This window comes from Crassostrea angulata, chromosome 4 (genome assembly GCF_025612915.1).
Source record: "Crassostrea angulata isolate pt1a10 chromosome 4, ASM2561291v2, whole genome shotgun sequence".
Classification (NCBI taxonomy): domain Eukaryota; kingdom Metazoa; phylum Mollusca; class Bivalvia; order Ostreida; family Ostreidae; genus Magallana; species Magallana angulata.
Window position 1 is genome coordinate 42,033,166 of NC_069114.1, and position 22,691 is coordinate 42,055,856.

Here is a 22,691-nt window from a genome sequence, read left to right on the forward strand (position 1 = left end):
CCTGTATTTTGTTTGATTTTTTAATAAATAGATAATATGTACTACTGAATCTCAGAAAAAGGTGAACTTGTAAGCAGGGACGTATAGTATATATATACGTCCTTGATGTAAGTACGTAAGTACAAATGTAGGTAGGTATCAAAGTACGTAAGTAAGTACTAAGGAAGTAAGTTAGTAAGTAGGTAAGAAAGTAAGAAATTAGGTAAGTAAATGATATAGTAATTAAGTGTATATAACTTCAATTTCAATCCTCATTTCCTTATTTTCATATCAATTTTTTACAAACTTCCAAAAAAGTGGGGGGGGGGGGGGGGGGGCCAACTTCATGGTAATTCAATTTTCTATATGTAAATTTTAAAAAATTTGTTGCTGCGAGAAAAAGTGGGGGGGGGGGGGCTGGCCCCCCCTGATGCTACGTGCCTGACTTGTTCAACTTATTTTTAAAATCATTTATATATACCGCATAGGATGTGAACCAATAATATCATCAAGGATTCTTCGTTTACATTTTTGCCAACAAGGTTTTTTTTTCCATTTCCTGCAAGTTTTTTTTTTATCCTAGAAGCAAATTTCGGTGCTCTTGATCTGAAACAATTTTTTGCAATAATACCTATATAGTATATAATAATATAATCATATGACATACTGATGTACATTTGCCCGGCTGTGTATGGACTTTTATTATGTGTAAAATCTCTCTTTCAGGCATTTCTATCTAATATCTGTAATCTTGTTATATATTTGTATGCCTTCTGGACCCAAAATTGGAAATAAACTATTATTATATTATATTATAATCTGTATAAGAATCATACCCAATCATGCGGTATTTTGTTTGTTTGGTGGTTTTTTTTAGATATATCAATTATGAATAAAGTTTATATGAATTAGGAATATCATATTTATGACAGAAAAAAAAATCATCTAAATAATACACGCACTTTATAACCTCAGTAACAACAATCGGGATCAAGATACAGAGTGATCCGACCAGCCTATTTAAATCACGTGATACAACAAAACGGCATGGAACCAGGAAGTGGAAACGAAAATTGAAAACCAGCTTGGTTCTGTGCCATTTTAATGAGAGCATCTAATGCACGATGGATGATTCGTTTGACGAGGAACGATATGATTCTGTCTACGCTAACGACCCGGTGAGTGAATTCCTGAATGTCACCGAAAGCCTAAGAGTTCAGAGCTTGGATCAACTTCTTGAGGAAGATAAAAGATCAAATGCAATAAAAGACGACCCAATTGCATGGTATCATGGAAAAATACCAAGAGAAGCTGCAGAGAGTATTCTCAAAGAGGGTAAATAAACATGTTACTCATTGATTTTGCTACAATCACAATGTGCATATGTATATTAAAGTTTTCGGGGGGGGGGGGGGGGGGAGAAGGATGTTATTTCCTTTTGCATGCTTGTTATATATATGTTCATCTTCATCCAGAAAAAGGACTTTGGCATTAAATCAAAGCTCTCTACCGTAACTTCAAATCAAATTGAATAAATTAAATTTATTAATGATCTGTTCTAAGTTGTACATTATACATGGGATAGATGGTGTCACTATTTAGTTTTCACAATTATAATGTGATTTTAATGACTTTGTCTTTTAACCCGCTTGAAACTCAGAAATACTGCAGGCTGTTAAGATTTGATTGAGTGACGAAGTATTATACCTGAAACACATGCAGGAGATAAAATTGCTAAACTGGCATAAGCAAAGCAATTGAGATTACTTTAATATCATAACATTTGTTAAAGATATGAAGTGCACTTCAGCATATGCTGTGTTCCTGGATGTAAGATCTTAAATCTTCTTTTTTTTGTTTCGTATATGTAAAATGTGTATGCTGTAAAGTTACTAATTGTTGACAAGATACATATTCCAGCAGTATCGATCCAACCAAACCTTTATATATCCTTCTCTTTTGACTTTCAGTTTTGACACTATTAAGCAGAATTTATAAAAAAAAAAAATAAATAGTAGATTGACCTACAATACTCATAAAGAGTCAGCAGGCTGCTAGGTCAGTTATCAGGTTCTTGCTGCAATCTCCTTGCTCTGTGATAGATGTTTGCTTTAATATTTTCATTCACTGCCTCCATGGCATCTACAATTTTGTTTATGGTTGTTAAAACTTTGTTAACATACTTTGTATATAGTTTTAAATTTGAAGATACCACTACACCAGTTTTGAAACGCATACAGAACATTCATAAATTGTACACTTATATATTATATGTATATAGAAGAAATTGTACACATTAAGTTACTGCATTCTCAGCATTTTAACAATTTTCATTAGAGACATGTGAAAATGGGAGTATAATTGCAAAGCATTCATTTTCCAAACGGCCGTGTACCGGTACATATTTCTTTAAGACATCCCATACAGGTAATGGCACATCATTTGTACATAATGTAAACATATCTGCTGTAGCCTGATATTTCTCCTGATGCCCAACAATTCAGCTGAAAAACTGTAAACAAATCAATTGCTCAGGGCCCATGGCAAATGTAAACCAAGTTTATTGTATTTGGCAACAATCATTGCTATGTGAAATTTAAGTATCACTTGGGCATTAAAGAAGAATTGTACATGTTATTGGATGGCCCTAAGTTTAGCTGCATCAAAAGGCAATCAACTTCTTAAAATGTTAATGAATTAATCAGGAACCTTTTCAATAAGACAACTGCATGAGTATAATCATATTGCCATAATAACTTTCAATAGGTTATGGATTGAAATGACTAAGTAAGGATAAGCCAGTGATTATAATTTTGGTTTGCAAAGACAAAGTGTAAAAGAAATCATCTTTTTTTTGTATGCACCGCTCAGTGATTTGAACACAGTGTAACAATATCAAATGTTAATATTTTAAATATTCCTGAACTCCCTTGACACCTTATACTTTTTATGAGAAATCCATTCTACTTTTTTCCCCAAATTGCCACTGTTCTAAAATGCATCATTCATATATTTTGTTCTTATGAGAGCTCATTTTTAACAAAGAATTGCAATTTCTCTGCACCCCTTGATTTACATTTTTTTGTAACAGTTTATCATATCATATCCTAAAGATTTAGACATCTTGTCTTGACCTGACATTATCTGTATCAACAAACTTGTTTGTTTTGCCTCGGACTAGAATGTCGCGACGTCATTGGATGAAACGCGTCACGTGGCTGCCTTACAAATTTCTTTAAAAGGCAAGCGTCATAATTTATAGCGCAACATGGCGGACGTAACGTTATTTGAACTGATTTTCTACACAAACGTTTGTTTACTTATCAAACTTTAGGTCCTCGACAAAACAAAACACTTATTAGGTTTGTTACAGTCAGTAACAAACCTAATAAGTAATATTGTGTAACTTAATTTGTACAATGTAGGTCAGAGGATAAAACATCAGACCACTGATCCCCAGCTCCCAAGTTCAAAACTTGTTTAATTAAATTTAATTGTGTATTTTTAATCCATAACTCAGTACCCCAGCCCCCAGCCCCCCCCCCCCCCCCCCCCCAATATTGTTGAAAAGTTTAACCAGTTGAGACTGCAGATTTGATGCATGTTTATCATTTCAGCATATTGTAAGGTATATGTGTATAAGTGATAAAATCATAGATAAATTTAAGATATGGCTAAAAGCATGTAACATTTATCTCTATAAAACTGTGATTATATATTACTTTTAAGGTACAATATCAATATATTATGGGAAATAACTCTCACTTATGATTAATTACAGTAGTACTTAATTACTGATTTCTATCAATTTTAACTGTGTCAGTTGGTTATAAATATTGTCAAAATTAAGGGTCAATACTTTGTTAATTGTAACATTTATTTTTCTGATAGCAAATTGATATAAGTAAAATTTTACCAATGTTTACATAGGGTTGTACCACTTGCAGGGATATCAACTTGGAACATAAGACATCTGATTCCTCTATCATTGATCTAATCTGTAATCGGTTTCTAAAATTGGAGACCATGGGAGACATTGAGGAAACGGTTAGAACCATTTTAACAAGGGCTTGGACTTTAGGTACGGTAGTTGAGTCAAACGGCAATGTTAGGTAGGCCTGTCTATTTCATTGTAGGCCACTCAGCTATGGCTCTTTGAAATCAACAGGATTTGTCTGGCTTTTGAACGCAATTTGTATATAATTCGCTTGAAACCAATGTCATTTTAATTTGTTTTGATGCAAAATATAGATTGTTACATCCCACTGAAAGTCCAAGGTCTTGTTAAAATGGTTCTATGAGAGTAAGGGTCCTTTGAATTTTATGGCTATACCTGTTTAATAGTATCGGTACATTACTACAATTGTACTTTGTCTACTGTTAAAGCTGTCAATTCCCTCAGCTCTGAGATTTAAAAACTTAATTATGTATGTACAGTAAAACACGCTTATAACGAAGTCCCAGGGACGGCCAATTTAACTTCGTTATAAGCGTAATTCGTTATATCCGCCAAGTTTACAATTTGAAATAGAGACTTGGGGAATGAAATTCACTTCGCTGTAAGCGTCAATTCATTATATGCGTGTTCGCTATAACCGTGTTTTACTGTATAAATAAAATAAATTTTAAAAATCAGTTATTTTGCATTGTATGGTTGATAAAACAAGAGCTTAGTTGATATTATTAGATGTTTCCAATACAGGTATATATTGTTCAGGGGATTTTTTTTTTTATAATTTTCATCTGTTGGAATCTGTATATTAATGTCCTGGTTTATTTACTTTCCATTATATTATTATTCAATTTGTCCTTTTGTTAGCAGATAAATTACTGGTAATTCAAAAATAGAGTTTGATGTAATTCTCTGTACAGTCAGTGCATAACTGTGTCTGTGCGTAGTTGCGTAGGAGGTGCAGTACTGTAATGTGTAAAAATAATGTAGATGAACTGGTAGTACCGTACAAGCACTTTATAAATAGAGCAACATTAAATTTCAACAGCAAAAAATCATTGAGATTGGAGAAACACATAACTAATACGAACAAAAACGAAGAACATGTCCATTAACCAGATAACGGCAGGTTGCTGTAACTGTATGGGGTTCAAGAAGTGTTTGATTCTGGCTTCAGAATATCATAGCAAGGTCATATCATCAGATTGATGCAAAGAATTAAACAAGTGAAAAGCTGTCAATGTGACAGCAAATCAGTTTGTTTTTTTTTTTATGTGAACTGTATCCATAATCCATGTCAACCCTGAATTGATAAACACTACCTAACGTATCCAGTGAAATGGAATACCCTATTTGCAATATTTTGCCAAAAAATGACCAAGTTAAAAAGCTGGTATTTTTTTTCAATAATTATCAGAAATCAAAATCCTAGTAACATGCATACCTCTGATATATGTACAATTGATCTGCAAAAGAACAACTTCCTATCTTGAAAACTGTAGGATGAGTTATCCGTACAATGAGGGTACCCTATATGCAATATTTTGCCAAAAAATGACTAAGTTCAAAAGCTGGTATTTTTCAAAAAAATTATCAGAAATCAAAATCCTTGCAATATGCACACCTCTGATATATTTACAATTGATCTGCAAAAGAACAACTTCCCATCTTGAAAACTGTAGGAGGAGTTATCCGTACAATGAGGATACCCTTTTGGCAGCCGCCTGCCCACCTACCCGCTCGCCATTTTAATAACCAGATCTTTCCGTTGGAAAACCCTGTTAATAACCAATCACAGAAATTTTTATGCTGAAGTTCAACATTGAATGGAGATAGAATCTAGAAAAAATTATTTATTGCGTTTTAAAACTATTTTGTTGACCCCTTGAAAAATATACATTTTTTATATGTCCAAATATAGACTTTATTTAGCCTGTGAAGCAGATTGAGTCTATTTGATACTTGAGGGGCTGAAATACACTTGAACACAGGACAGGAACTCCAATATTATTAATGAGACCTATCATGAATGATGTGTTTTTTTTCAAAGTGTACTTGATGTTCCAATAAGTTGAGAGAACTTGTGCCCTGTAACAGACTACTTATATGATTGGATAAGGCTTCGAGACAAAGATGGTCATTTATAACGCACTTAATTAGAACCTGAATAACCATTACAGGCTCTTGTAGTTGTGTAAACAAGTCTGGAATGATCAATCTGAAACATCCATGTAAATGTACATATTCGGAGAAAACTTCTCTCTCTCTCTCTCTCTCTCTCTCTCTCTCTCTCTCTCTCTCTCTCTCTCTCTCTCTCTCTCTCTCTCAATCTGTTTTTCTTCCTGAAACCATTTGCATGCGTGATGTTGTTCAGATTTATTTGGTTTTCCAGTTCATATGTTTTATATGTTTTTTTTTCTACAGTTTAACCCAGATGTAAAATAAAAATCCCCTCGTAGTTCCTACTCAGAGTGTTCTCCATTTATAGATTTATTCTTTGCTCTATCAATGGCTGAATCTGATGGAAAGCCAAGGGTTCACCGTTGTGATAGAATATGACCGCCTCAGGATAGCTACCGGGTATTTAATTCTGCACAATGAAATGTTTTCATGTTCAGGTGTATACCAACAGATAAATATTTAAGGGCTTATTTTTATTAAAAGAAGTTGTTAGGTATGGTGAAGGTCAATTTTGCATATTTTGATTTCTTAAATGAATTCATGTATCAGTTACCCTTTATTGTAATTAGTAAATGTACATAACTGTCATTTTTATGGCTACTCAAAACTGCATGGAAGTTCATTTTTGGTCTCTTTCTCTCTCTCTCTGTTAATTTATGATAAATACATAAAAACATCCCTGTATTTCAATTGACCCAGTTTATTCCCATAAAAGAAGCATATCTAAATTAAACACTTCTGCATTGTTGATTACAGGGACTTTCTTCTGTTTTTAGTAACAGGAAGTCACGATCATCTCAACGCAATGCGATTGTTAACGTATATATGTGTACTTTAATGTTTGTAAATTCATAAAAATTTCCTCAACATTGGACAGGTTGTTTATTTTCCAATACAAGTAAAAAGTATATCTAATCTACAGATTAATTTCTGAAGTTTTGAAGCCATGAAAGTCTTACTTTATATCGAATACCATAAATTCAGTGTTTGTACATTTATTAGTTTTTAAATATCAGGTAATATGAGGATATTTTTTCTTCAAAACACTTTTAGGAAATTTATTTGGATGGTCTTGCTTGAAAATGTCGTTTTAATTTTTTTTTTAACAATAGAATGAAATTAAAAATTGTTTATTTGTAATTATATAATAATTTTTATTCCACACAAATTACAGCAATATTTTTTTTTAGAAACTAGTCAAGATTTCCATGAGGAGGTCTTCCTTCCAAATTTGAAAACGATGAGATAATAGAACTTGACTGATATGTTCGACAATAAGATATGGTTAAATGAAGGAAGGAGGGGAGGGGGGCTCAGATAAAGAGCCAGTCCCCATTTCTTGATATCGAACAAGAGTTTTGTTGATTTTAAACCCTTTTTGTTCATTTTAAATTTTAAAATTTTTTTAAAATTTCTTGCTGTTTTTGAGATATTTAGAAGTGGTATGTTGAGGGATCAGCCATTCAACTCCTTTTAGGGCTGTTGGGGTAAATGGAATGGTCACATAGTGTGTTAAGAAATTCATTCTGTGCATCCTTTGATCAGTAAACATGTAAGATCAATTTACATATATTAAAAATCTTAAATTTCATTGGAATTGGCCAAGTCTTTTCCAAAATTTGTATGCACAAAATTAGAAGAAAAAAAGAAAAAGAATGGAGACTTGTTACACGATAGGGGTTGTCTGTTGAAAAAGAGAGACCCTCATCATTTAGTAAGTGTGAATAATTTCTCTAGATGCCATTTTTTTAATTTTTTTTAAATAAAAGCTCATCTTGTTTAGGATTACTATAAAGTTAGGTTAAACGCTCATTCATGATGCAATTTATGATTTTACAGGGCTAGTGGGTCTGCAGATAACTATATACGAATTCTAGCTGCCATTACTTATGTAAATGTCCTTCATTCTTAGAGTAATGTCCAATTTTACAGTTTAAGTGAGTCTGTAGGGAAATGTGTAGGAATACTAGAAACTGAAGTTATACGTCCATCATTCATGATATGATTGTTTGATTTTACAGGTTTAGCGAGTTTGCAAGGAACAGGAGCAGACAGCAATGGCCTCTATCTGATTCGTGACAGCACCAGCTCCGACAAAGATTTCGTTGTTTCTGTTACCCATGATGCCAAAGTGTTCCATTTTCAGATCAAAGAAGTGTTCGATGGGCATTACAAGTTGGATGAAGGCCCAACTACACAAGGTAGGTTTGTGGTGGGATTTTAGGCCCCCCTCCCCTTATTCATGTTTGAAATACTTCAGTCTGTATTATTAATTGACACAATTAATCTTTAAACTTCAATTATGTTACCAATAAAAAGATCTGTACAAGATATATTTACCTCATGATTGGCTCCAATAAACTTTAAGTGATTCAATTTATAATTCATGATAAAAGTCTGATTAAAGAAATTGACAGAATTGAAAATATAAAATAATGGTGTTGATAAATGCATTCATTGTATATCAAAATCAAAAGGCCAGACAGCACACTTTTGAATCAAACTGATAATTATTTCTGTCAAATCTCTACTTAATATTACCAGTTTTATCTGTTTGTCTTGCAGGGTTGGAAAAACTTGTCGCCTTTTACGAGAATGGAGCGAATGGTCTGATCACAAAGCTGACCCGGCATTGTAAAGGTTCCCCTCCCCCTGACCGGGCGAGGCTGAACGGTCCCACTAACTTACTGCACCGGGCCGTCATGGAAGGTAGCTGACCCATAAACCGACTGCATGGTTTACTGTGGTTTCATCAATATTTGTTGAATACTAATTTTAGAGGATTTTGTTTTCAGTTGAACCGATAAATAAACTCAATATGGTTACTGTTATTTCATCAATAGGGCTTATTAGTTTGAATATCAAATTCAGTGGGATTTGTTTTAGAGAGGATCAACGAAATTAGATCTTTATTGAAGTTCAATATTTATTTCCATATTGTATTGCCAGGATCACTGGCCACAAATTTGTATCCTTGAAAGTATGATTTTTACTAAATCCATGAAAATTTACGCCCTCAATTATCAATCGAACCACAATATTACAGCTAAAAATCCAATAATAGAAGAGATATATTTGTCTGCAACTCAAGTATGGAAGCAAGCACATACAATTCGTACTCTCTGACAGGAAATAATACAATCACATTTAGGAGTGTGTATTGTAAAACCTTGACACATTATAAGCATGAACTTAATTTGGTGCAATGCATTATTTTTTCCCCCCAGATTTATGTGTTTTAATGTTTACAAAGCTGTCAGTTGTATTACCTTATTTTCTGCCTCTAAAATGAAGGCTGAGATCAGAGTTGCATATGAGCGTAAACATGCATTTTCTATAAAAAAAAATTTAACCTGACTTTTAACCGGACTCGTGTTTGGTCCTTAAGTTTCTAGATTTAGCCGCTTGTGCTGTTTATAAATGGAATGGTGTGTGTATATCAAGGACAAAGTTCAAAGCTGGATTTTCCATTAAGTATAACATTATCACATCATTAGACAGGTTTATCAAAGATTTTTATCAACATATCAACCTGAATGAAATTCACATCTAGTTTTGTCTGTTGCAATATTTTGTCCATTAAGGAAAATAAAACCACATGAAATACTTAGTAGATAATAATTGATTAACGCTGTGATAGGAGTGGGATTCATAGTCAGTGCTAAATATCAAATAATGGGGAATTACTTCCTGCTACATTTCTTCTCAGAGATGTTTCTTTAGATGATATGAAATAAAAGAAGTTGCACTGTCTGACATCATATTTGTTTATAACTTTTGTACAGCTTAACATGGTGAAGTTTGATTTTCAATCTACTGGTATTCTAAATGCCCTCAATTTAGAACTTTAGAATCTTTAACTATGTTAACTTATCCTTTTCCAGCCTTTTTAAAATATTGTCTGTGTAGAATTGCTGAATTTCAAGTACTGCTTGCTTTTTTCATCTAAGCACTGGGCAATGAGGATTTATTTTGGCAAAACTCAAATTAGTAATAATACATTTGGTTTGTAGGTCAGGAAATTATCAGTGAAAAAGTCTTATTAAATCTTTGATTTTAATTTGAAGACTTTAGATACGTTTATTTGTTTGTATTGTATTTGCCTTTTTTAGGAAATGAAGATACAGTGGCCAATATATTACAACATAGACTTTGTCCTCCTGTAAATGCCAAAAATGAATTAGGTAAGCTTCTATCATGTTCAATAAATGCATATTTATTAGAAACTTTTAGCAAGTAGACTATGTTCAGATAATAAAACATGGATATCTTTTCATATCTTTGAGATGAATTCTTTGTAATGTATGCAATTAAAGTTTATGTAAGTTTGAGTTTGTGATAGCACACCATATTCCAAAATTTTTTCCCAGACTTTGAGCTACTTAATTAAAGCTGTCTCTCTGGAGATAAACAGATTGGTACTGTAAATATAGATAGTCATCAGTGTATGAGATATGATTGTGAAGTGAATTTGTAGAGATAATTTAATTCTGAGTGAACTTAACAAAGAGGAATGTACCAAAAGATTTATGGAATACAATTTTATTTCCAAACTCTCAGGAACTACAGCTCTGCATGATGCCTCAAAGTATGGGAAAGCAGTTATTGCTAGATTGTTAATTGACAAGGGAGCAGATGTTCACGCCAAAGATAGAGCTGGCTTCACTCCATTACATGTAAGTGAGAGCTAGATGAACCAAAATATATTACATGTAAATAATGTAACACATGTAATTGTTTATTAAACAAGCAAGGAAACAAGTTACATTTAACTCAGGCATGGGGGTAATCGTAATCGAGTAATCGTAATTGATTGTAATGATTACTCTTTTTCAAGAAATCGACAGTAATTGGTAATCGAAGAGATTTTCGATTACTTGTAACATTGAAATATGGACAGTCCATATGTGGTGTAAGGTCTGCTTCATTATATATGGTACAGACCATGAAACATGTACATGTGGATGTTAGCTTTATTACGCCAAAGTTCTGAATTTTGAATGAACTTGTTTACTTATATAGAATGCAATGTTGTTGAAAGGAAAGATAGTCCACTTTTAATTCAGTGTTGAATTTTTAGTTGATACCACAAGGGTCAAAGCAGAGTTGAGTAATATCCTAATTTTGCAGTTATTTGTAATGACCATTTATAAGGAAGGGATATTACTGACAAAGACATAGTTGAGACTGCTACATGTATCAACATTGCAATGGCCAAGGACAGAGAAAGTTTTTATTGCACAGCTTCAATTTACAACAAAGAAGAAAGCTTGAACACTATTACGTGTAATAAATCACCACACAATGGCAGGGTTTTATAGCGCCACATTACATGTAAATTATGACTAAGGATAAGGAAGTTAAATCATGTCAATAACATGTACATATATAGTAATTACTGACAACAATGGAGGATAGGTCACATGACGGGGCCTTCTGTTGATCAAGGTGTACATCAGGAAACATATGTGAATGAAGTTACATGTTAGATTTATCAAAATTGTTTGTCCAAGTATAATACAATCACATTGAAGACAGTATTTTGCAAAAAAAAAGTTAATTAGTGAATAGTCTTTATAAATACATGGAGTTATATATCCTTAACACACAAACTTTTGATGAAACAATTTATTATCTCAGTTATTATACTCTATCAATATACAGGCATTTTGTTAAAAATTAATAATCATGTCATGAAAAACTAGTATTTTATTCTAATTCAGTTGTACCTGTAAGCAGGGACATACATACTAACGGGATAGGCAACTTCTACATTCGCCATGTTTACTTCCCAAACTATCACGCGAGCCTTGACAAGTTTTTAAAACCCTGTTTAATCTTAGTAAAATGTTTTATTTTTTAATTACATTATTTATTTTCTCTTGTTAAAAGAAATAGCTTTTTCATACATTTTTATTCATATGTTGTTAACTAATTTAGATAAAAAGAAAATAAACATCGATTTTCATGTACTCTCGGAAATGGGGCAAAAAAGGGTCTCGGGGTTTTGAGAATTCCGTAGTAATTATGGTCAGATCAGGGTTATAAATTACAAATAACAATTTGAGAATAATTTCAAGATAGTTTTTAAAAGGTTTTATAACGATATATCAAGTACAACATAGATATGTCAAGTTAAAAATGACCTACGAAGTCACGTACCACGTGTTTTCGGCAAGACTTGCGAGAGTTGCCTATCCCCTTAGTATATACGTTCCTGCTTTAAGTGGTAGAGCTTTTGTCAGACGGCCTCCAGACCCTTAGATTCTCTTAGACGTGCAGATCATTCTAGCTTAGATCATTCTTCTTCTGTAGAGAAAAATTGTATGAATGAGTTTTCTTTTAATTAAATTGATTTAAATGAACCAGAGAATTGTTTTAACAGAGGGCTTGCTCAGCGAATTATGCAGATGTTGTGACGTTGCTGATCAAACACGGAAAAGCTGATCCTCAAATTCGATCTCCAAAAACTGGCTGGGTGGCCCTCCACGAGGCAGCCATGAAAGGAAATGCTGATTGTATTAAGGTAGCTATTACACGCACTTTAGTCTTTCACAATAAACTTGTAAACAACATATTTCAGTTGATCTTCCAAACTATGCATAAAATGTAGCCTTAGAAAATAAGGTTTAACATGAAAGTTCTTGATAATACAATATCATGTTGGTTATTTTGATGTAATGTCAGGAAGTAATTGCTAATTAATGTTAGAAAAAAGTGGTTTGAATTTTGGCATATGTTCAGATTTCAAACAACTGATTTTTTTTCCAAAGGGTGGGGATATTTTCACAAAAAAGCGTATTTGCAGCTTAATAGAATTACCTGATATACAATTTAATATTCCCATAATTGATGAGTCATAAATTTTGTATGTACAATTTTACCAGCAACCAATTACAAGTATATTGTTAAAGTTTATAATCTACAGAATGATAGTTCTTGCTTGGAAGCTTTGCTTTCTTATACGTTATGGAAAGAGTGTGACAAATTGTTAAAAAGATACATTATATGAATATAATACTATGTGCTGTCCCTATACTAGACCAGTATTAATGTAACAAGGACATTCCACTTGCAGAAACTCCTACAGTTCTTTGCTCCCATGATGCCGAGAGCAGATGACGGCCAAACACCATTAGATTTAGCATCGAGGTACAACCGCCAAGACTGCATTCCTCTGCTAAGTATGTAGCTTTCAGTAGTTTTATCAAGTTCTGATTTTTTTGTTCTGTTCTAATTTAATTTGTTGGAGCCTTCAAAATTATTTTTCACATTGAATATATTTGAACACAGTATTCTATTTGTCTGAGTTGGAGTTATCAGTGAATAAATGTCAAATAGTATCATGATATTATTTCAATGTTTCAAAATGTTCTCAAAAGATCACATATTAGATGATATTATTTTAATTAAAACTTGTTATGAAAGTGCAAAAGGATTATATGAAATGCTGTGATACTAAATATCTCAGGTTTTTGTTCTGTTTACCAGTGTTATTTGTTTCATGATTTTTGTTCTGTCTTAAAGAGCTGTAATTTTGTTCTGTTTACAGGGTTTCCTGACAAGAGACAGGTTAGAACAAAGAAAGAGTATTGGTTTCACTCAGGCTTGGACAGGAAGGTAACTGAAAATGTTAAGAAAAAATGCACTTTTATCAATACCGGTAGGTATAATCAATTTGAAACAGAGATTCCTTGATCATATTGAGGAGGTCACCCATAAAGTTTTTTGTACATGTAATTGGATTTCCATAACTCATGTTAAAAAAGACATTTCTTAAAACAATTTTTGGATTTTAAAAAAGGTTAGATAGTTAAATAATGTGTTCAAGAAGCCACAGGTAGGAGAGAGCTATGCAGACACTGGACCGGCTTGAGACAATGTTGTGTAACCATTATTGTTTACAATGGAATATTTTTGTTGCATAGGATTGTGTGACCATGTTTATTTATAACTGGTTAATATTGTACAGGGAGCGACTCAGCTTCTGGAGGAGTACCGAAAGGAAGAGGGTCTGTTCCTGGTGCGGAAAAGTACCCGCAACGAGCATTACAACGTTATCTCACTTTGTCATAAAAAGAGCATATTTAATTTCGAAATCAAAGTAACGGTAAGCATGCATATTTTAAAAAAAAATTACTGTGTGGTTTCTATTTAAAGATTTTTCAGAAATGTTGTCAAAGGGTATTTTTTTAGTTTTCTTTTCTTTTATGCAAATGTCTCAAATTCTGTTTTTTATTGTTCATTACAGGATTACCAAAATTGTACAGTACATTATATAGATGATGGTCCATACTTTGAAAACCTTTTACAATTGATTGAACATTACAGTCGATATTGTGATGGTCTGTCCACAAAACTTAGAGCTTCTATAACTACAGGTATTTTTTTGTTGTTGTAATATGCTTACCAGCTATATGTTAATATGTTTAAAAAGTGGATTTTTTTTAAATTTGTTTGAAATTTTATTTTCTAAATTTTGAGAATGGAAATATGCCTTGTTTTTTCTGTTTTGTAGATAAACGTAAAATGGAAATAGATGAAGAATATTACAATGTTCAAGATGTTAATAATACTTCAAAGCGTCTGTCTTCACCAGGTATATGTGTGAAAATGGAGTGGAAAGGGGGGGGGGGGTATCAATCATGTTATTGAAAATGCAATAATACACGTACTTTAAAATGTTCCCTTTCTCTTGATTCTGTGTTAAATGATTGAATTGTGGTATGGAACAACTTTTTCTAAAGTTTAAGGATTATCGTCTACCCCCCCACCTTACTTCTCTTTCATTTTACATGGATTGTCACCTAACTTGACTATTTTGATTCACAACTCAGCCTCTATGGTTTTATTTTATGTCATGATGACCAATGAAATGGAAAATGCTGCTTGGATGTGTTTTTTTATTTATTCAGTTACCAGAGTCATGAAAAAATGAAATGCTGTTCATTCTTAAGATTTTAAGATGTTAATTACCAAAAAGTATTTACTTATTTTTTTTTTTTGTATGGAATTTGCCACTTGACTGTGACTGTTCAGTGCATATTTAGCCAGTTTTCCAATTTGTAATGCCTGTGTTACATGTTTATTTTTAGCACCACCAGTTCCCCAGTCTCGACCTGTTCTCCCTACCCATCCAAACCATCTCCATGGCGACCCAAAGAATGAGCCACCCCCTCTCCCCCCAAGTCACGTGAGTAAACAAATGTCCTTTGTCTTTACAAAAAAAATAAATTGGTAGATAAGTCAAAAGATTATTCATTAGGTACTGAAACCATGAAGTGGGAATTTTTATTGCAGGTTAAAAAGAGATAACAATAAAAATATTAAAATATTTGTTATGATAAAATTTAAGTTATTATAAAATATAATAATTTTTTGTTGCAATGAAATATCAAAAAGTATTGTAAAGATAAAAATTAATATGAAAATGTTTTGCTGTGCTAATATATGATTTGTACATAGAAATTTGCTTTATCTCCTTTTTAGCCCCCAACCAAGCAACCATCTGCCAGTTTAAAGAAGGATTTAGGAGACAGGCAAAGTAGCCTAGACGAGTTTAAAAAGATTGACAAAAGGGACATTAAGATTGGTAAGAAACCTTTTCTCATGTCTTGCTGTGAATGTTCTATCAATGTCAAACAGGAAGGATTATTCACACTTTACAGTGTTTATGTACTGCCACTCATATATTTAAAACAATCTTAGCAAAACAGTTGACTTATTAATTGTTATGTAATTAAGTTCAGTTCTGTCTATCTTCTTGTTCTTTCTCTTTCATTGCAAGTTCTTACATACATGTACTTTTCACTTTCTCACTTTTATCTTTTTAAGGGATAAAAACATTTTAGTGTTAAGTGTCTATATAGTGTGGAGTGTCAAATCATTTATTAGGGTCAAATTTAATGCAGTTTTTTTGGTTTCTATATTTCCTGAATAAATAAACTGATAATGTCTTTTCATCATACAAATGATGGATAATATCTATTTTTTTAACATTACAGGGTGTGAATTAGGTCAAGGAGAATTTGGAGCTGTTAAAAAAGGATTCTATACTCAAAGAAAGGCCAAGTTCAGGAGCACTCAGGTAAGATGGAACATTTTATATTTGGGTATATGCGACTATCGTTGATAGATTCTCAACAATGCATTGAGATAATGTAATATTTGTGTTGTGTGGCTTGTATCATAGGATATAGATACATGTATACTTGTTATTGAAAAAAGTTATTTTTAATACATTTATTGCAATGTTATTCTATGAATATACTCTTGAATTAGAAGAAAATATTCAATTGTTTAAATTCAAAGCGGTTTGAGCTTCCTTGAATGAACAAATTTTAGGAAAAGGTCATTTTTTTATGTTTGTAGACTGAGGTTGCGTTGAAAACTTTTCATGATGACTCAATGTCTGGTGCGATGACTAGTATAATGGAGGAGGCCCGACTAATGCAGAGGTTGGACCACGAGTGTATTGTCAAGCTGTATGGGATCTGTGAGAAGCCATTTATGCTGGTAAGAGCACCCCTATATCTCTCTTACAACTCGCACAAAATAGTGTTAATGATTTCAGTAAGTACTGATTAAAAGGAAAATTTACAACATCTCTCAGTAAAATATGCATCCTTATTAGGAGGTTCATTTGAGATAAAACTTTTAATTATTTACATATTTCATTCTTGATATCTATTTCCTAGTTTCAAAAGGGCAACAAACACAATTATGCTCAAGATATTTGATCAAAGTTCCTGTCCTTTGGTTTGTCTGTAGGTGGAAGAATTCATTCCTTTAGGCTCTATGTTGGATTACCTGTATGAGCACAAAAACCAAATCCAAGCCAACCCCACCATGTACCTGTGGGCCTCACAGGTAGCCCACGGCATGTGTTACCTGGAGACTATGAAAATAGTCCACAGGGATCTGGCAGCCAGGAACATCCTAGTCCAGAGTATGCAACAGGTAGGATATAGTATGATGTATGTATAATATACCGGTAATTAAGAAGTAGGAAGGATATTGTATAGCATATGGATAGTATACGGGAAGGTATGATATTGTATAACATATGGATAGTGTTAGGGTAGGTAGGATATTGTATAACATATGGATAGTGTAAGGGTAGGTAGGATATTGTATAACATATGGATAGTGTAAGGGTAGGTAGGATATTGTATAATATATAGATAGTATAAGGGTAGGTAGGATATAGTACATGTATGACCAATAGATAGGTAAGGAGTAAATAGGATATTGAATGATGTATGGATAGTGTAATGAGTAGGTAGGATATTTTCTGATGTATGAATAGATATTGTATGATGTATGGATAGTAAAAGGAGTAGGAGGGATATTTTTGGTAAATGGATATGATGCATAGTGCAGGAACTATTACATTTCTTAATATTGATGTTGATATAAGTGCATTTTAGTTCAAAATACAAAATATTTAATTTTTAAATTATGACTGATTATGATAATTTTGATTTACTCATGGTTGAAATGTTCTTAAATTCTGTTGGAATTATTTTGATTCATGACTTTGATTGACACACAGGTGAAGATTAGTGATTTCGGGTTGTCCAGGGCTTTTGTTGAAGAGAAGAACTACTACCAAGCCTCCAAGGGAGGCCGCTGGCCAATCAAATGGTACCGTTAATTTGTTTCTTGTTAATACTAATGAACCTTGGTTCTATAGAGCTTACTAATTTTTCTCAAAACCATTTTACCTGTAAGACAAAATTATTAAACCTTCACATTAATTTAATTTTGATTTTACGGTTTACCTTTTACCTAATGCATTCACATGATTTAGGAAAACAAAATTGAATGATTAGTTGATAGTTGATCCATTAATTTCAGTATTTTTCAAGTTTTTGTAATCTCTGTTATAGGTATGCACCAGAATGTGTCAATTATGGGAAGTTCAACCATAAGACAGATGTGTGGAGTTTTGGTATCACATTGTGGGAGATGTTTTCCTATGGAGAGCAGCCGTATGGTGACAAAAAAGGAGTAGAGGTAATGGCTTCTTCCGGTGTGTTAGGATAGACTCCAAGGAACACATGTACAGGTTTCTGTTTGATTTCCATGTACATGTGTCTTTCTCACATCCCATTGTATCTAATATGGACTTAATTAAAGGTCTATTATTTTTGCCAAATTTTTTATGATACAAGACAGTATTTTCAAACTTAGTGGCTGGGAGAATGATCGTCTGAATTACAGTTATACTAAGTGTGTTGAATATTTGGCAGAAAAGTGTTTTGATTGTAAAATATCTCTGAATGTACCTATTTAAATGGTATTTTTAATTTAGCATAAAATTGCTTTCACAAAAAAACACTTATTGGTAATAGAATACACAAGCAAACTAATTGTGTTTAATAGCTGTATATATTATAGGGTAAATCAACAGCTGCCTTGGAATTCACATTAAATCATGATATATTGTAAATACAGGTAATCATGCAGCAATCTTACTTAGGATTCACTAAATTTTCTTTACATTCACTAGAAAAGAAATCAAAGTACTGAAGTACTGAAAGCCGGGCTCTTTTGGTGTGTCTTTATGCATATTGTGTAGTAAAGACTGAAAAAATCTCTCTCTCTCTCTCTCTCTCTCTCTCTCTCTCTCTCTCTCTCATGCTTTTAATGTCGGCAAAGCATTAAAGAGCGACCAAATTTTGTAAGCGGCTATAAACAAAAATATGTCTGTCTAGAAGAAGTTAAAAAATTCAACAGTTTCTGCCTGAATTTTGAAACAAGCATTATATATTCAATCCCCATTTCTTCATCGCGCAGCAAAGTAGTTCATGGAAATTCATGCGCATTGTATGTGTCCAAAATGCATAGTAATGTTTTAAAAACACGTTATTAATAAGAAAACTAAAAAAGATAGACAATTCATTCGAAATTTAAAAAAAAAGAAACAAAATGCCAACACTTTTGACAAAACATGGCTCTTTGTGTAACTATTTGGTATAGCGGAAGCTTTACCTTGACGCTGTTTGGTTTTTTGTTTACTTGTGCTATTTATAGTAACATTGGCGATTTGCCTGCCTATAGCCAGGACTCTGCTTTCAGCAGAGCCCGGCTAAAAACACAAAAACTTGAGTTGCAATAAGTTGAATGAACACATTGCCAGATATTAAAGCTGTTTAATTAGGAATTTGATGTCTGTGTTTTGAACAGGTGATGCAGTTCATTGAGTCTGGTGAACGTCTAGAAAAACCGGATGACTGTCCCAAAACCTGTTACTTAAAGATGTTGGAATGCTGGAACAAGGAACCAGCCAAACGACCCGATTTTAATGACCTTTATAGACATTTCCAGGTGGACCAAGAATATGCATCAGTGAGCGAGATTCAGAGAAGCAGGACAAAGAAATATTAGATATATTTCAAGTGCGGACATTTGATGTTTTCCCCCATCTAAAGGCTGTCAGTTGACCTGACATAGCTATAATCATACTGTCATAGCTTTACAAAAAACTTACTTTTGAATTTTTTTATCTGCTTGCATACATCTATTTTAATCCCAGATGATAAGTATGAATCATACATATAAATGTTTCAACATTTTCCATGCAAACATTATAATGCCCATGAAAACTATTTTGGTGCATTAATTATTTGCTCTGCATTTGCATTTTCACAATTTTTTTTTTTATTTGAATGAGGGAAAAGTGTTCAGAGAGATTGGTACTGATAGTCAAGAATTCAAAGGTTTTCAAGATGAAATTTTTATTTTCAATTTCTGTTTGTTTATTTATGTGTAAATTATTTTTTTTTTAGAGTTTCAAAATGTTCAACCACATTCCTGTAAGAATATATACCAGCTAATAAGTCTTTAAATTAATTTGTTAACCTGCTCAAATGCTAGACATACTGTTATTCATGATGAAATGTTATTTTATACCACAAATGTTTGTGTAATTATTCAGGAAAAAATGTTGTTGTTCTCACATTCCTTGAACGTTGTTGCATTCCTAGGTCTAACACAATTGAAATGTTTTACTGCATACAGGGAATTAGTCGCCCCCGTTTTATTTTTGCCCCTTTCGCCCTGGTTGTCAGTGGGCGAATTTTAGACTTGCCAAATTCCAATGTCAAAATTACCGAGTAACTCTCTTTAAACACACTTTGTCTGGGCGAATTCAAGAAGGGGCAAACCATTTACAACCCAAGAAGGGCGAAAATAACATGGGGCAAAAATTACTATTTTTGTTATTTTTAAAATTTGATTAGCTTGCCTTCCAACACCTGACTGCAACCCCTATAGCAATACATAAAATCATGTTATATTCCTACCCAGCCATATACTAAATTAACTCCCTTTGGTTGCTAGTCATAAATGTAGTCATAAATGATGATGGCTAAACCATTACGAATTAAAAAGATTTTAATTTGATCTCACATTTACTGTAACAGCTATATTGAAGCTTGCCTTATACAATGTACATTATGCAAGTATGAAAAGCAATACAGAGGTTTCTATTTTGCAATTAAATCATTTCTCGATTGAAACAACTAGAAACCCATGTTAAATATACTAAAATAAATAAAACATGAAATTTCCTGTGTGTGAAATATTAATGATGTTTACAGCATACAATTTAATGAAGGAACTTAACAAAATTACATGAAAAATGAGAAGAATTTTATCTATTTTTTTTTAATGTATGCTTATAGTATTTATATCTTTGTTAATGAAGACCTACAATTTTGAAAAATACAAATTTAAAAATGTACGATTTAAATTTTGTTGATGCGAAATTTTTTTGACATTCGTTATTTTATGTGGTTCATCTTATTCTTTGTTCTAATCTTGATTCGTTTTTAGATTGTTAATTTTACACCTGCATAATACCTCTGCAAATTCAAGTTCAGCTAGATTAATACTACTTTTGCATTCTATATGATGGATACAGCTATGGTCTTTTCACACTTGAAAGACCCAAAGACATTGCATAATCATTTTTTTATCTTACTAGATATGATGATGCTTTAAATTTTAAATGGTAGCTAACAACTAGAGATGTCCAATTCAGTTTTTATGACATGAATTATTGGATTTTCATGAAACCCCCCCCCCCCCCCCCCCCCATTTTTTGTTGTTAAAGAGATGATCTAGGTACCGGTACTAATTTCATCTTAAAGGTGCTGATAAATTTAATTCTTAGTTATTTTTTTTCTCAAATTTCTCACAAATGCTTTTGCAGGAAACTTCTCTTGACATGCTTAGAAAAATAGAAAGGAAAGATTTTTTCTGCACTATGTTCATATTCCCACTTAATAGAACGAGTTTAGAACAAGTGACAGCACTTAAAAGAAACTAATGTAGAAAAGCCAAATCTTGCTCGTAATGAATGAATTCAAATTTATCTAATGCCAGATTTGATAATCTACATCTAAATTAAAAAGAAAGAATTTATATTTTAAAATTTCCATAACATTTAACAGTGGTTGAATTTTATTATAAAATTTTGGACAAACTTTGATGCCCTCATGATATATGTAGCCTTCATCACATGTGTCAGTGTTAATTGATATCTTATGAGTTTGTAGCATCAGTATTTATGTATCATATTTGTATTGTCAACATCGTGTGAACAAACATAGCATGTTATTTTCTATAGAAAGTTATATTATTGAAGTTATGCACTTGTTAAGTTTAGATATTTCAACACTTTATTATTATATAGAGATAATGTTTTATATTTTGATATGATGAAATTATTAACAAAGACAGTTTGTTTCTATTATTATTGCTTTGAATGACTATATGTCATCTTCTTTGTACTTTTAATAAAAGACAATTTTATATCTTGATACATACATGTGTGTTGACATCCAAGTATACGTATGGTATAAGCAAAACTTATGACATAAAGTATAGCGATGCCTCTTTCAGCACGCGGTACCGTTCAATAGTTTTGACTTGGGTCACTCAGCTTAGAAATATTTGGAGAGGGTGGACTCACTTTAGACGAAACACTGTACAGTCCCTGGCAAAATGGAAAAAAAAATGAAGATTCCACCCAAACCAAATGTATTCTTGCTGCTCTTGTCAATCAGAGGTTGTACAAGTGCCCTTGCAGTCAAATAAAACTCTTATTTAATAAGTATCCAATTATCATAAAAAGTGATTGAGACTATCACCCCAAAACGATGTAATTAAATTGTTTAGTGAACATGTTGAAGTATTCTTTTGGTCAATCCTCACTCGAATTCCATCAATTATTGTATATGCTCCAAAAACATTGTTTTCCTTTGCTGCCCATGTACATGCATTTAGATATTAACGAGTAATATTGCAAGCAATTGCCCTAAGATCCTACCAATTCATTTTGCAATTGGTTAAACGATTTAGATCCTCACCCCTAATCTACATCTATAATGTACAGGCTACCTATATCTAGTTGCAAGAGCCCTAGGGTTGCGATACACCCGGGTGAGCGTCAAGGCCCATGGATCTCTTGTTGATATGATATTTGCATGTATATGACTAGTTATTATTGAAACTTTCCCGATAAACGTGATGAGAAAAATGCCATTTTTCCTCTAGACAATGGAGAAAA

At 32.6% G+C, this 22,691-nt stretch overlaps 1 protein-coding gene across 1 annotated transcript; it reads left to right on the forward strand.

Annotated features, from left to right (window-relative positions):
• Positions 1-994: 994 nt before the first annotated feature.
• On the forward strand, positions 995-21,942 carry LOC128180652 (tyrosine-protein kinase HTK16-like). The gene is made up of 19 exons (XM_052848789.1): positions 995-1,314; positions 8,134-8,313; positions 8,678-8,821; positions 10,225-10,296; positions 10,673-10,788; positions 12,498-12,638; positions 13,191-13,296; positions 13,665-13,732; positions 14,085-14,222; positions 14,364-14,493; positions 14,631-14,711; positions 15,208-15,305; positions 15,602-15,704; positions 16,117-16,199; positions 16,484-16,627; positions 16,883-17,071; positions 17,667-17,758; positions 18,004-18,130; positions 19,304-21,942. Exons 1-19 carry the CDS (start codon positions 1,104-1,106, stop codon positions 19,502-19,504), a joined length of 2,424 nt encoding a protein of 807 aa, XP_052704749.1. The 5' UTR covers positions 995-1,103; the 3' UTR covers positions 19,505-21,942.
• Positions 21,943-22,691: the final 749 nt, after the last annotated feature.

Excerpts from the sequence above, each read along its gene's own strand:
- LOC128180652 (XM_052848789.1), top strand. The coding sequence starts at position 1,104 with ATGGATGATTCGTTTGACGAGGAACGATATGATTCTGTCTACGCTAAC. Across the intron at positions 13,297-13,664 it reads AGACTGCATTCCTCTGCTAA|GGTTTCCTGACAAGAGACAG; the intron begins GTATGTAGCTTT and ends TTCTGTTTACAG. Across the intron at positions 17,072-17,666 it reads TAGTCCAGAGTATGCAACAG|GTGAAGATTAGTGATTTCGG; the intron begins GTAGGATATAGT and ends ATTGACACACAG.